The sequence below is a fragment of the Balaenoptera physalus genome, assembly GCF_965194825.1.
Source record: "Balaenoptera physalus genome assembly, chromosome: 5".
Classification (NCBI taxonomy): Eukaryota; Metazoa; Chordata; class Mammalia; order Artiodactyla; family Balaenopteridae; genus Balaenoptera; species Balaenoptera physalus.
This window is the reverse complement of record NC_138884.1, coordinates 84,501,409-84,517,078: the sequence shown is the minus strand read 5'-3', so window position 1 is coordinate 84,517,078 and position 15,670 is coordinate 84,501,409. Positions and strand designations below refer to the sequence as shown.

General features: G+C 38.6%; 1 protein-coding gene across 25 annotated transcripts in view; it reads left to right on the top strand.

The window, feature by feature from the left end:
• Window positions 1-15,670, top strand: part of LIMCH1 (LIM and calponin homology domains 1) — a 347,828-nt gene that overhangs the window by 232,129 nt on the left and 100,029 nt on the right. For all 25 annotated transcript variants that reach the window (XM_082464141.1, XM_082464142.1, XM_082464140.1 and 22 more), the window contains 3 exons: window positions 7,955-8,061; window positions 13,352-13,382; window positions 15,378-15,488. In XM_082464141.1, the coding sequence (XP_082320267.1) occupies window positions 7,955-8,061; window positions 13,352-13,382; window positions 15,378-15,488 (249 nt within the window). The remainder of the gene's footprint in view (window positions 1-7,954; window positions 8,062-13,351; window positions 13,383-15,377; window positions 15,489-15,670) is intronic.

The following is a 15,670-nucleotide window of genomic DNA, read 5'->3' as shown; positions in this document are numbered from 1 at the left end:
GTTGTGTACAGCGACTCCTGTAGGGCCTTGTAGGCCTTTGTAAGAACTTAGGCTTTTGAAGAGAAAGCTGAGGCAGAGACCATGTAAGCAACTTGCCCAAGGTCATTCAGCCACTAACTAGCTGACCCAGATATAAGCTCCCAATGAGCTGTGGCTATTGGAATATGGAATGTTCCAAGCTTAATTTATTATTTCTGTTTCTCACAGATCTCCCCTTCCTCTATTCTTTAAGATGGTCCTAATGACTAAAAAACTCATCATCAACCGAACCCCCTTCCTTCTCCTCACCCTCTGCTCCTAAATCCACTCAACCGCCAAGCCAACAAGGGGTGCTTCCATCCTCCCCCTTTACTGCCCTTACTGCTTCTGGATGAGTTCAGGCTTTCCACATCTCTCCCTGAGCTCTTGTAATTATCTCTTAAACGGACCCTCTCCTCCACCCAGTGGATCTCTCTGGCTGCCACCTGACATATTCTCCTAAAATAAAGGTCGGCTCCCAGGACTCTTTCTGTCCTCATCAACTGGCCTTGATTCCCCACTGTCTAGAGAACAGTCCAAATCCTTCACAAGGCTCTCACAACTCTCTCAAGCTTACCTCTTAGAACTTTCTTCCCCTCTCCAACCTTACATTCTCTCCCTGGCACCCGCTGTGCTTCTGCTCATTTCCTATCCATAAAGTGGTTTCTTCGCCTTCAAGCAACCACCCAGATGCCACCTTCTGGGTCAGGCTTCCCCAGAATTCCCCCAGGCAGAGCGAGCAGGTCTCGCCTCTCAGTGGAAGGCCTGGTATCCTCATTAAGTGCTCCTGGCAAACTCAAATGCATTGAAAGTCTGGCGAGTGGTGATTGTGGCTGGACATCGGCCAGGTTGGAACCCGTACAGGTTAGGAGAGCAACCGTGAACACACAGCAGGTACAGGAAATCCCCAAATTCTATTAATTGTAGGGTAATTTCCTAGAGATGTTTTGGTAATGTATTCCTTAAGTTCTGAAGTTCATAATTGCACTTCTGTTAAAGGGAATTTGTTCGCTTCAAATGCAGGAAACCTAACAAAAACCGTGGTTTTTTTCTTTTGTTTAAAAGCCTTATATATAGAACAGAAATGTAACGTTGGTGTTAGTTATCGATTTTCCAAAAAGTCTGGATCTTCTCTGATATGCTTGCAAATCTTTCTGAGATATCCTAATCCTTAAGATTTTTGAAGCAAGTATTTATTATAGAAAATGTATTAAAATAATAGATTCACCAGATGTAATCTCAGTTTACATTTTGCTACCTCCGCCTGGTCTTTTCATTTATAGAAACTGAAAATTATACGTTGCTTTATATATATATTGCATTTTAAATACCTGGCAATATAGGTGTCTGGGTTCATTTGAAACCCAAATGAGCACTACGTTCATTTTCTGTGAACTCCAAATTCATCATCGTGTTGCCCTTTCGCTGTTGGCTGTAAAGGAAATAAAGCCAAGGAGATTGGGTAGAGGCCCCACCCACTACCTGTCTGGTTTCCCTAGAGAACCACTAAGTGCTGGTGCCTTCCTCAGAGCCAGAAAGCTGCACGCTGCTCCACAGTGGATCAAGGAAAGGGAGAAACCCCTTGCCAGTGGGAAATGACAGCAGAGAAAGGGAAAGGTAGCCAGCAGGTCCTTGCTCACCTTCTGAAGACGGGAGGGAGAACCTAGATGAGACAGTGATGTGTCTCAGGGGGCTGCACTGGAATGAATTGCTGGCCCACCTTTCTCCCCTCTCACCCCTGCCTTTCCCTCCTGAGGTGCTGCCTTGGGCTAAGGAAGCCTTTTCTATGGCCTCTGGAATCCTCCACCCGACTACAGCCTAGAGCACGGTTGGGCATTTCTTTTTTTTTTTTTTTTCACATCTTTATTGGAGTATAATTGCTTTACAGTGGTGTGTTAGTTTCTGCTTTATAACAAAGTGAATCAGCTATCCATATACATATACCCCCATATCTCCTCCCTCTTTCCCATCCTCCCTATCCCACCCCTCTAGGTGGTCACAAAGCACCGAGCTGATCTCCCTGTGCTATGCAGCTGCTTCCCACTAGCTATCTATTTTACATTTGGTAGTATATATAAGTCCATGCCACTCTCTCACTTCGTCCCAGCTTACCCTTCCCCCTCCCCGTGTCCTCAAGTCCATTCTCTACATCTGCATCTTTATTCCTGTCCTGCCCCTAGGTTCTTCAGAACCATTTTTTTCTTTTTTTTAGATTCCACATATATATGTTAGCATACGGTATTTGTTTTTCTCTTTCTGACTTACTTCACTCTGTATGACAGACTCTAGGTCCATCCACCTCACGACAAATAACTCAATTTAGTGTCTTTTTCTGGCTGACTAATATTCCATTGTATATATGTCGGGCAGGCATTTCTGAATACGCTTTCCTACTGAAATGTTGTTCTGCAAAGCCATTAGGTCCCATAGTGTAATTAGGACTCCCCTTCAGGTACATTTTGGACTAAGTCGGCCTTTCTGGCCTGAACTGGGAACCACCATACAAAGACTATTTCTGTGAGATAATTACAAATGATGACCTACAAGCCGCCATCTTACAAATGGACTTTTGGTACATAGCTTGCACCTAAGTTTGAGGCTGCCTGTATAAAAGTGTCAAGTTGGCAATTTATAACAGTAACTAAACAACAATAATTGCAACTACCCTTTAAAAAAGAAATCTCCCATGTAACTGGCAAGGGCTATAAATACACACCATGCCTGGTTTTTTGTAGATGGATAAACTGTTCTTCATCTCACCTTTTATGGTCCCTTCTTGACCTGAGTTGACAATAATGCCATGATAATACATAACTTACATAGAATGAGTACCTGGAAGTTCCCAGACACTGGGCGTGTTCTTTATATATAGTTTCTGTAATTCTGACATCCCTGTAAGGTTGATGTCACCCCCCCCCCCCCACCTCACAGATTAGAAATTCAAGGATCGAGAAGGTTAGGAACCATGCCCAAGGCCGCGTAACTAGTACAAGGATGAGGCTGGGGTTCTAACTGGAGTCCTCCTGACCCCAAAGCTGTTATGTTACGTTATGTATTCCATGATACATTTGTTCTTCTCTCATTTCCATTGTCTAATTAGACAATTTTTCATAAACAAACCTCTGTTTATGTGTATCTTGAACAAATCCAGCTATTTGACGCATCATGAAAATTAATCCTGAAGATAAGATACTTCTAAGTCCTTATTATTTCATCTACTAGAATTTTGTGGGGTTTTTTTTTTCATTCTTCTAAGTACCTAGAATGTAGTGCTTAATTTGTTTTAAATATTTACTGAGCACCTACTATATGCCGGTAAAACTCGGGGGGTAGAGACCATCCTGGGCCTTCCTTCATCTTGCCTTTGGAGCGAGAAGGGCAGAGAAGTACCAGGACTTCTTCAGAGAAGAGGCCCGGGGGAGGGCGGAAAGCTCAAGCCTCAACCCTGGGCCCCCAGGGGATGTTCTCATAAACAGGGGGGGCCCACAAATTAGTGAAATGGGAAACCACTGGGCCAAGAACAAGGAGGAGTGAATGCATAGTAGTTAGGTAAACAGGGGTATAAATCCATATACTACTATTAGTCGAGCACAAAATGAACTCTTTTAGGAACTTTATGTTCCCCATCTGTGTTGAATTGAGGCTCATGTTACAGCACTTTCCCATTAGCCAGAAATAGTAACTTTCCATCAGTAGCCCTTGAGCATTTACCTTAGGAACTTTGCAGTAGTTGTCTCTGAGGTGACCATTATTTTTTACTTGAATTTTATGAAACTGGTTTTGCGAGTGAACTCACAATCCTATGGAATTGAATACATGTTTACAAATTTAAAAACCTTTTCTCCAAACTTTTTGTGGAAAGTTTTCAAATGTACAGATGGCATAATGAATACCCGAATACTGTTCACCTAGAACAGGACCAGTGGACTACATACAGCCTGTGGGCCCATTCCAGCCCGATGCCTGCTTGTGTAAATGAAGTGTATAGGGATGCTGACAACTTCCATTAATTTGTGTATTTCTCTGGCTACAATGAAAGAGTTAAGTCATTTTGACAGAGACTACCACAGGCCCACAAAGCCATATTTACTCTCTGGCACTTTACAGGAAAAAATTGCCAGCCTTTGAGATATAGATTCACCAATTGTTAATATTTTGCCATATTTGCTTTATTTCTTTCTCCGTAACAAGCAGATGTCATTCTCTCTCTCTCTCTCCTGTGCATGCACACACACACATTTTTTTCTTGAACCATTTGAAATTGTGTTATAGACGTGATAACTTGTCCCTAAATAATTCATATATTTGCCTAAAAATAAAGGCATTCTCTCATATAACCACAATACCATCATCATCATGCCTAAGAAAATTAACATTCATCCAATAATATTATCCAACAACAGTCCACATTTAAACTGGACTTTCATAGCCTTATTTACTTTTCCTTTTTTGGATCTAGGATCCAATCAAAGGTCATACATTACATTCGATCATCATGTCTCTTTAGCTTCTAATTTTTGTTTTAGCATGACATTGACTTTTTGAAGAGTCCTTTAAATACTTCTTTTGAAGCCTAAGTCTTAATGAGTTTGCAATACTACGCTAGTAAGAGCTAAATCGAATAGTCATTGTGGTAAATCGGTGTCTTCACTTCTTCTTTGCCAGATTTGAGAACCAGTTGTGTTGCTTGGCTTCTGAAGCTAAGACACTAAGATGTTAGTTTTGCTTGGAGTTGTGAATGTGGAAAAAACTCAGTGTGAAGAGTAAGGCAGATGGGAATTTGCAGGATGCATTTTAGGTAATTAAAGGCACAGCCTCCCCGCCAGCTGTGGTCGCTGCCCCTGTTAGCTCTTGGCTGGTGGAGGGGGTGCTTTTCTCCTGACTGGGGTCTGGCTCCCATCCAGCATCATTAGATTGCAGCACGGAGCTGGAAGGAGACCTGCCGTTATTTAAATCTCCCAGCCCAAAATGTTCAGCTTAGCTGGCGATGCAACGCTTCTGTGTTTGCAGTTTGTGTGCTGAAGATAGCGTGGCACTCGGGGCACATCCGGGAATGCACGTGGGAAGAGCACCTTCTTGCCTTTCTTGAGAATCTGACGTGCCACGGTCTTGCGCCTCTGATGGGACCACATGGTGGTCACAAGTCTGGTCCTTTTAGTGGGGTCCCAAATGATTCCTAGAGAATTCCGGGACCCATCCTTTGCTTTCTTCTGGGTGAGAAGCCCTCAGAGCTCCTAGGCGAACCAGAAAGAGAGTTGCACGCCTAGAAAAGACTCACCTGAACCTCTACAAACCTCTGGAGATGGGAGGGAAAATAGAAAAACTCCAAGGAGAATTGGATAATTTTAAAACATGCAAAGTAATTGCAGGAGAGACTGTGAAGGGTGTGGATGACTTCAGACTCTTACCAGCTCATTGTCAGTCTACAAGAGGTGTTGTGAAGGACACAGATATTGTGAATGATGGTACTTCTTACCTACTGAAAAATCCAGGGGCACAGGAAAGAAAACATTCTGGGGTTGGGCCACCCTCCATGGGGGGAAGTGAGATTCGAGTATCTCCTCATTGGTCTCCCTGTCTCCTGTCTTGTTCCTCTTAAGTCCTTCCTTCACACCCTCTACCTCCCCCCAGGCCTACCCCCAGCAATCTACATCTGCTGCAGACCTGGGCATTTACTTCTCAGATCACCACCCCTCTGTGACTTCCATAGCCTGCCTTCCATGGCCTTCAAGGACCCCATGATCAGACCCTGACTCCATAACCTCATCTTCCTTTGATACCGGCCTCAGATTTGATGCTTGAATTCCTCGTATACGCCATGTTGTTTTGCACCTCCATCCTTTGCTGGCTGTGTGGGCTTAATGATGCTTAATTGTTCTGTGCCTCATACTGCTCACCTGTAAAATGAGGATGATAATAGTACCTACCTCATAAGGCTGTGCAGGGATTAAGTGAGCTAATATATGTAAAATTCTTGGAAGAATGCTTGGCATATAATGAGGGCTATATGAACGTTAGCAATTTATTGCTATTGCTCTTGTTATTTTGAACCTGGATGTATTATTTTTTTGTTGCTGCATAAAACATTACGGTAAACTTAGCATCTTCAATCAACACCCACTGATTATCTTAGTTTCTGTAATCAGAAGTATGGACATGGCGTGACTGAATACTTTGCTCACAGTGCTGAAATCGCGGTGTTGGCAGGGGCTGAAGTCCAAGCTGAACTTCTTCCAAGCCTCTTCCAAGCTCATGTTGTTGTTGACAGAAGGCATCTCCTTGCAGCTATAGAACTCATGGCCGGCAGGAACTCTGACGTCACCTTCTTTGAAAAGCTGCCCTGATTGGGTCAGGTGCAATCAGGTCCTCTTTTTCTGGTCAACTCAAAGCCACTGGTTAATGACCTGATCGCAGAGTAATAACCCGTCTCGTGCACAGGCCCCACTGGCACTCAAGGGGAGGTGATTGTACCGGGTGTGCCCATCAGTGGGTGAGATTCTTGGGGACCGCCTTGGAATCCTACCTACACACTGGTCATTGGGAAATACTACGATTTTCGTTCGCTTTGTTAAACTGCACTTGGGTGAATATATGATTTATTGACCACCACCATTATTTCAGATGTTTGTAGCATCTTTCTTAGAGCATTTAGATGGATTCACATTGATATGCCTCCTGGAACCAGCCTTCATCATTTCTTTCCTGTAGTTTGAACTACCTGATGGGACCAGTTAGCTCATCAGAAGTCTTTTAGGATAGAGGATAGTTGGAGACTTATAACTGATGAACCTGCGGCTAACATCCTAGAGTTCCAAAAGTATGACTCACGATTTGCAATTCCTTCCAGAGCCATTCATTTATTCTTAATGACTCCCAACAGATGAAGATCAGAACCCTCCTCAGCTGTTGATTGTGTCTCCTGCTCTGCCAGGTCAAAGTAAACTTGTACCTGCTAGAGAAATTTGTCACCATGAGGAGGGTCTTTGACGTTATGTTCAAAAGATTTCCTTGCCCCCTCATTTTTCCCTTTCCAATTAAGTCTAGATTTCCCCACCCCATTTAATTCAGTTTATAAGTCCACAAAGAGGTATTATTGGTCAAAACCCATTGATAAAGGATGTATTTTAAAAAATTTTTATTGGAGTATGTTGATTTACAATGTTGTATTAGTTTCAGGTGTACAGCCAAGTGAATCAGTTATACACATACATATATCTATTCTTTTTTAGATTCTTTTCCCATATAGGCCATTACAGAGTATTGAGTAGAGTTCCCTGTGCTATACAGTAGGTCCTTATTAGTTATCTATTTTATTTTATATATAGTTGTGTGTATATGTCAATCCCAATCTCCCAATTTATCCCTCCCCCGCCCTTACCCCTGGTAACTATAAGTTTGTTTTCTACATCTGTGACTGTATTTCTGTTTTGTAGATAAGTTCATTTGTACCCTTTTTTTAGATAAGGATATATTTTTGAAGATCAATTAAAAAGAAAAACTTGTTGAAGATGACACTTGGGTAGTAAAACCTATTTAAAAATATATATATATCCATTTTGAACCAGATTCTAGGCAATAAGACATGGACAAAACTTTGAAGCAATAGGGAATTCATGGGTTTTGAGTACTATTTCCCCCAAATTGCTAATTTCCACTTTCCAATGGCATTTAACTTAGAGTTTTATACAAATGTGAAAAGATAAAGGGAAAAAAATGAATTTGACATAGCTGCGGGTTTAGAAGTTTGAAGTGTCTGTTTATTCCAGCATTTCCTAACGAGGTATGATTTTATTATCCAACAGGCCATGACTCACACCTGACTCTTGCTGCCTTAATGACTGACATCCCTCCAGTAATTTGGACTATTAAAGAAGAAAGGCTGGTTCATAAAATAATATAAAATAATATAGACTTGGATTTCTTTTCTTCCTTCCAGGACAATATCATATTATTCTTGAGAGGTTGTAAAGAGCTCGGCCTTAAAGAATCTCAACTTTTTGACCCGAGTGACCTACAGGATACGTCCAACAGAGTAACAGTCAAGTAAGTAATGCATGATTTATGTTTAAGGGAAACCCATTTATGGTTTGATTTGAAGTTTTGTGATGATGATGTAAGGTCTAAGAGGCAGAGAATTGGACATGCCTAATAAAATTAAAATGTGAAGGTAAAAACCTAGCTTTCAAAATAAACCACATCGGCCTTCCCTTGTGTATAGCTTTCATTCTGATCAAGCATAATTTTTTGAAATGCAAAAATCATGTATATAGAGTTAGAATTTTAGAGAAAGGGAAGAAAATGTTAGGTGAAACTTAACAGAGGGAGAGGCAAGGGAGAAATACGCACAAATCTGTTTGGGTTATACAAAAAGCTTTTATTGGCTCCAGTTGGGCATATGAATAGGCTCTTGGAAGACTGCAAACTCCGTAAACAGATTTGAACTCTGTTTATTATGCAAAGAAGTCAATAGATTATGGAAAAATCTCTTCCTCATTTACATTTGTAACTGTTTTCTCATATGTGTCAGTGATCACGTTCTTTGAAGGTGGATCATTGGCCATTTGGCTATTGTTGACTGTATCTACTCAGTGAGCCATGTTTGGGGCCAAAGAATTCTTGGGAAAGAATGTTATAGTAAAAGAAAAGGCAATGTGCTTCTCTGTGAAGAAATAGCTCATGAGCAGAGTAATGAGATGAAAAGTCCTTTTGAGATGGTAGAGGTAACTTTCCTGTAGTTTAAAAGTTCTTTAGACTCTACCAAATTCAGATAAAACATTTTTGAAATTAGTCAAACAGTATTTGGCATTAACATGCTTTAATAATAAGCTTAATTACATAGATAGTGTCTTTGGACTGGCTATACTTCTCCTTTTGATTACTTTTGGGTCATTTTATCATAGAAGGACAGAAAAGAGAAAGACACCAAAATTCAGAGCTGTTAATTTTTTGCTATTTGCTGATACTGGCTTTTTCTTAATGATGGGGAAAAATAATTGAAACTACTAAATGAAATCAAGTTGGAGTTCATATTGGATTTTATGATTTATGACTGGGAATAAGGGAGAGTAAGCCATGATTGATTATGTAAAAATCACTTCTCTGTTGTCAGTGTGCCTTTTCTTTTTTGAAGTACAATTAACATACACTATTATATTAGTTTCAGGTGTACAACATAATGATTCAATATTTGTATATATTGCAAAATGTTTACCACAATAAGTCTAGTTAACATCTGTCACCATATAAAGTTTATTTTTCTTGTGATGAGAACTTCTAAGATCTACTCTCTTAGCAATTTCTTAGCAACTTTCAACTATGCAATACAGTGTTATTAACTATAGTTGTCATGCTGTACATTACATCCCCATGACTTATTTATTTTATAACTGGAAGTTTGTACCTTTTGACCTCTCTTTAATATTTCTCATGGAAAATTTTTACTTAAGGATAAAAAGAACAGAATAAAAATTATGATATTTGAATATGTAAACCACCATAAACCTCATTTTAGTCCTCACATGCTCCATTTATTTCTGTACCTAAATCCAGCCTCTATAAATCATTATTCATTTTAGGAAATTGTTTCAGGTTCTGCCTCATCTCACATTCATAGTTTCACCTGGGTGGCAAGTGACCAGAAACAATAGTAACTGTGTGACATGGTAGGTAATCATTTGTTACACACACGTTGCTTAGAGTGTGAAGGAAAGTTCACTTTGACACTGTTGGCAGCTGCATTCATTTTTTTTAAAGAGTCACTTTAAATCAATATGTTACTAAACCAGGAGGCTTCTGAGACTGATTGGTTTTAGAAATTCAGAACTCGTATCACTTTATTGCTTTTCTACAAAACCGTGGGCATCAGGAAATCTCGGGTCTACCTCTACATCTGCTAGCCCCAGGTCTATAATCCTAGGCAAGCTCCCTTGCTTCAGTAGGGCTCTGTGTCTTCATCTATAAAATGGAATTGGACAGAATGTTCTTTTTTTTTTTTTTTTTTGCGTGGTATTCATCCTGAAGAATGTTCCATGTGCACTTGAAAAGAATGTGTATTCTGCTGCTTTTGGTTGTAATGTTCTGTATATATCTAATAAGTCCATCTTATATGTCATTTGAAACTAATGTTTTATTATTGATTTTCTGTCTGGATGATCTGTCCATTGATTTTAGTAGGTATTAAAGTCCCGTACTACGATTGTATTACTGTCAGTTTCTCCTTTTATTTCAGTAAATATTTACATTATGTCTTTAGGTGCTCCTTTCTCTCTCTCTTCTCCTTCCCGGACCCCTATAATGAGAATGTTAGCATGTTTGATGTTGGACAGAATGTTCTTTCAGGTATGATTCTAGCTAAAGCTTTCTCAGTGCAGATCTGGGAAGATGGTTCAACCAACTTCTAAAGAAAGCGACTTTAGTTCAAAGGCACAGAAAGCAACCTAAAGGAAAAAAAGTCACTTAGACCAGTGGCACACAGACAGTCACTTCTCAATTACTGGACAATCTTCCCCTTCTCCTCTTCTTTTCTCTGTTCTTTTTCTCTTTCTCTCTGCTTCTTTTCTCTGTCTCCTTCTCTTCCTTATGTTTCCCTTCCCTTCTTTATCATAACTTTCCATCTATCTCCCATTTTTGCATTTCTTCTCCTCATTTCTTCCCTCTTATGTTTTTCCTTCACTTGAGATTATTATTTTCATTAAGCAGTACTTGCCCATCGCCTTCCCCTATGACTGTCATTTTTCATTAATTCAACAAAGATTTACTGAGCAGCTACTATGTGTCTGATACTTTCCAGTCACTAGAGAACAGGCCCCCTGTTCACAGGGAATTTATACCCTGTGTCAAGAAATGGGAAGTAAATAAGTAAATTTTAAAAAATTGCAGGGAGTGATAAGTGCTGAGAAGAAAATAAAATAATAATAAAATAATGGTGTAAAAGATAGTGACCATGGCAATATATACATATATCAAATCACTGTGTTGCATACCTTAAACTTATATAATGTTTTATATCAATTATATCTCAGTCAAACAGGGGGGAAATAAAAAAGAAAGGTGGTCAAGAATGGTTTCTTTAAAGGCATGGCATTCCAGCTGAGGGCTGAGACATGAATGGGAAGCAAGAGCCAGACATGCTAAGATCTATAGGGTATTCAGGGCAGGGGAATCAGGTAGAAAGGCTGGGAAGAGAAACAAACTTGATGTCTAGAAAGAGAAAGAAGAGTGGCCAGCCAATGTGATAGAAGGGTAATGAGCAAGGACGAGCGTGGTGGGAGGGGTGGTCCACAAGTGTTGTAGGTTGTTGAATTTGGCATAATTATGGAGAAAACATTTTTATTTCACTGTATGAATATTTAGAAGCACATAAAGAACTTTATATTAAAATTATGCCATAAATTCATTTCTGGTACTTAGAAAATCTTTTCTAGTATTAGGGAAGATTGGGGCATGGAATGAGCTATCTGCTTCACAACTTTTCTGTAAGTGATGTTTGTTTAACTTGGCACTGTCCAGGGGACATTTGTAACATATGTAGATTTCATAGCTACGGAAGATGAAAGTAGAACTGCTATATTTGTCTGCTTTCCCCTCTGAAAGTTGAGCCAAACATTAGCAGAGATGGAGAACCCCCTACTGACACCAATTAACAGTGGAAGCAATAGGTAGAGGGGTAGATCCCAAAGAGGAAATTTTGATGCTTTTTGAAATTGTCTTTTGAAAAATACTCTTTAGACTAGCTTTCATTGTGGGTAATTTTTCTTCTTATTTTTTTTTGAGAAGTAACTTGAGTAGACTATAAAGAAAGGAAGAGGGAAAACTGCACATGATTACTCTGTGTGTAATTTCGTGAACTCTACTGTAATGGGTGCCAGACGACCTTGATGGGACATGAAAACATAATCCAGAAGGGCATGCAGCAAGTATCATCCAGCAATTGGATGAAAATGAGGAAAGCCTTTGGATTGCTCCCGAGGATGTCTCTGAAAAATGTGGGAGCATTTTCACATAATTGGTTGTTACGTGGAAGTCATTCAAACAAATATTTTGTGAGCTCCTACTGTGTGCCAAGTGTGATTATTTTTAGAACTGGATCACAATTTTAGTCAAAAAACAGTCATCGTCAGTGCAGAAAAAGTCTTATGTTCCCTGTTCTTCAGTTGTTTTTCACAAAAATTTCAAATCTTCTATAGATTTTTGTTTGTTTTCATCTGGTTTTGCTGTTGTCACTGTTGTTGTTAAATTTTTAAAAATCCTAGCAAATATCTAAGCAGATAATCACATATCTTTCTTTCTATTAATAGGGGGGAATATGAAAACATGCTCTTAATCAAATCCAAATTGGACCACTGCTTCTTACAGTCTAAGTCTCTGTTGATGGTTTATCTCCTTAGTATAGACTAGATTAGTATACACTATATAGTACATTGTTTTCTAGTCCCTCAAATCTCAATTGACTTAAAATTGTGCATCTATTCATTAATATGTACTTTGGGTCAGAGTATGCAGCAATAAGGTAACTGGGATCTAAATATCTGGAGGAATTCTTGACTAGTTTATATAATAGAATTACATTCTCCCTCCCCAACTCCCCCCCACTGAAGTTCTGTGGAAAAAAGAAATGTAGCATTTATTTTCCTAGTATTTATTTGTTGACATGTTAAAGAAACTTGGAAATAATTTGGGAGAAATTTTTATATTTCACTGTATGAATATGTAGAAAGTACCACCAAGTAGCTTTTTTTGTTTATAGTTTGAGAATAAACATTTATGTATATTTAAGAATGCATGTGTGTATATTTGAACATAGCATGCATATTTTCCTGGTTATGGCTAATTCCCCAGCACTGATTTATGTCCATAGCAGGAAAGAACAAGTATTAGAATAGCATTGCCTCTTTTACATATATTTTCAGGTCTCTTTAATTAAGGCTTTAGAACTTCTTTAAAAGTACTTGTATAAAGAAGATTTTGGAAGTGCAGTCAGATTTCAATTTGACAGTGATATACAACCAAGGCAAAATTTTACTTTTACAGTTAAACTTTGATTATACAAATATAAACAGTTGTAGTTTTAAATGGAATTCTTCATTTTCCAGATGTTACAAAGCATTCATCTTTCCATGGTGCACTATGGAACTTTAATCCCACCTTATCCTTCTGCATTTTGTTTTCTAAGTAATTTTATTTAGTACCTGAAATCACTAATCATAGACCTTAAAAATAATATATTCTGCTGATTTCATTATATATGTTAGCTTTCAAATACATCTTAAAGGTGTCGAAGGGAAGATCACAGTGAAGAAACTGATCATATTTTCTTTTCCTTTTTCCAAACTAGGAGCCTTGATTATAGCAGGAAGCTGAAAAATGTAAGTGTTTTAATTTCACTTTCCAAACTTTTTTCCTTCTAACTTTGATGGTTCAAGTATAAAATTTAGCTCATAAGTTCAATGCCTCTTGAATGCCTTGCTAGAAAGAATCTTTATTAGAAAACAATTATATGTGCCTCTGATAGAATAATTAATGACTCTGATAGAAATAAAAATGGTAGATTTTGTGGGGAAGGGTGGTCTCTTTAATTAGATAAGGGCTCAGTCCAGAAATAAATAAATGAAAGCTTGCACTCCATTTGTAATTTGGTTTCTTAAACACAGAATGATCTGTTTTAGCACTAACATTACTTCCTTGCCATTGGTAGGCACAGATGGGATTATTAAATTAAGCAGTTGGGCAAGTTGTTTTGGGGAAAAGATTAGCATAATATAAATAGTGTTGACTGTTGTGGGCCTGTACCTTTTGTGGTTTTTTTCCTATTAATCTTTTGAGTTTTTATTAGTACCTTCCAAAATCAACTTTTTAGAGTTAGATCTTATTTTCCAAGGCAAGTATGTTAGTGCTCTTTTATTTTAAGTTTAAATTGAAGAATGTAAGAAATGACCTTCTGTATATAAAATTTTAAAATTGGCTGTGACCCTCCCCTTTTAAAGAAATTTTCAGGCTGCTATTTTATTTGATTGACATTCTCATTCTTATCTTCTTTTTCTTCCTCTATAAAACCAGGGATATTTGACATTTTTCATCATACAATTTTAAACAGAAACCCCATAATCTAAAACACAACACAGTTCTATCTTCCGTTTTCCTATTACACTTTTCAAGAGAGCCTCATACTCTTAGCACACATTAGTTATTTTATGGCTCTAGTTCACGTCCTGACATTCGCAATTGTCTGTTCTCTGGAAAGTTATTTGTAAGCAATCAGTTAAAAAAGAATTTCTGGAGGTTTTGAAGTATTCCTAAAGTAACATTTTCCCACAGAGGTAGAAAACCAAATCACATCCTAGCATTGATGCACATAACCATATCTTGGGCCTGTTGCCATCCGGACGCATGTATACATATCACATTGTCCAAAGCATTTTCTGGCCTAGCAAGTAGAGGGAGGTACAATAAATACTTCCCAGCCTAGTTGAAGCAATAAGACCAAATGTGAAAACAAAATAATAGTCTTAGCTTTTCCACAGGCTTCAGATCCCAATAACTCAATTTAAAGGAGCTCATCTTCAGCTGACCCCTGCTGGGTTCTATGGGAAAGTCAATGTGAAGAGCCTTTGCTTTTGCGGACAGTTTCTTTGGAAAGACAGAACAAAATTAACTTAGGACTGTAGCTTCAGACCAGTGAATATTCATAGACATTCTTAAACATCCAAGGTTGTTAATTGGCAGTAGTCTTGTCCAGGTTAAAAATTTCCCATCTCAGATTAATAGGAATCTAACCATACCCCAGAGCTAGGTCTCTGCAGATTGCATTCTTCATTACATTGCTGTCTTCTGACTTTAATTAGATATATTTTGTTGATCTTGTGCTGGAAACCACTAATTAACCTTTATCACTCCTTTGAAAAATTTTTGCCAATGGTCTTAGCAGAACCTCTGTGCCCACAAGTAGAAATTATGGGCCTTTAAAAGCACCTCTCTCAAAGGGGATTGACAACTTGTTTCATTGCTGGTCTGGGGAAAGACTCCAGAGTTTCTGAAAAATTTTGCTTCCTGGTTTTGAAACCTTCATGACATGAAAATAATTTTGGAGAATTTATTTTTCCTTCTTGCTGTCTTATAGATCACATTCTCACAACCAAATTCTTCCTAAAACTGGAGTCTTATTTTAACTACTGAATCGTGTTTGTGTTGACCGATGCAACATTGGGTTCTTATTAAAATGATTTTACCTAGAATGGATACCTCATGGATGGTGGTTTTTGTAAATTAATGTTGCACATTCTCTCCTCCTGCTTTCCTGTTAGGGGAGCATTATTGATTCCTTAGTTTAAAGGTAATTCTTTGCACGTGGTTCTCTTTCCCAGGTACTAGTGACCATTTACTGGCTGGGCAAAGCAGCAAATAGCTGTGCATCTTACAGTGGGACAACACTAAACCTGAAGGAGTTCGAAGGCTTGCTGGCTCAGATGAGAAAGGTAACTTGACTTTTCTTCTTCATCCCATGATGTTCAGACAAGGTGGGAAAGCAACACATTTGCTTGTTTTTAAGATCTTTACAGTTTCACGTGGTAAAATTGCACAGGCCAAAGATGTCATGCACTCAAGGAAATGACCGCTTGTCTTACCAATGACATTTTTGCCTCATACACCCACGCCT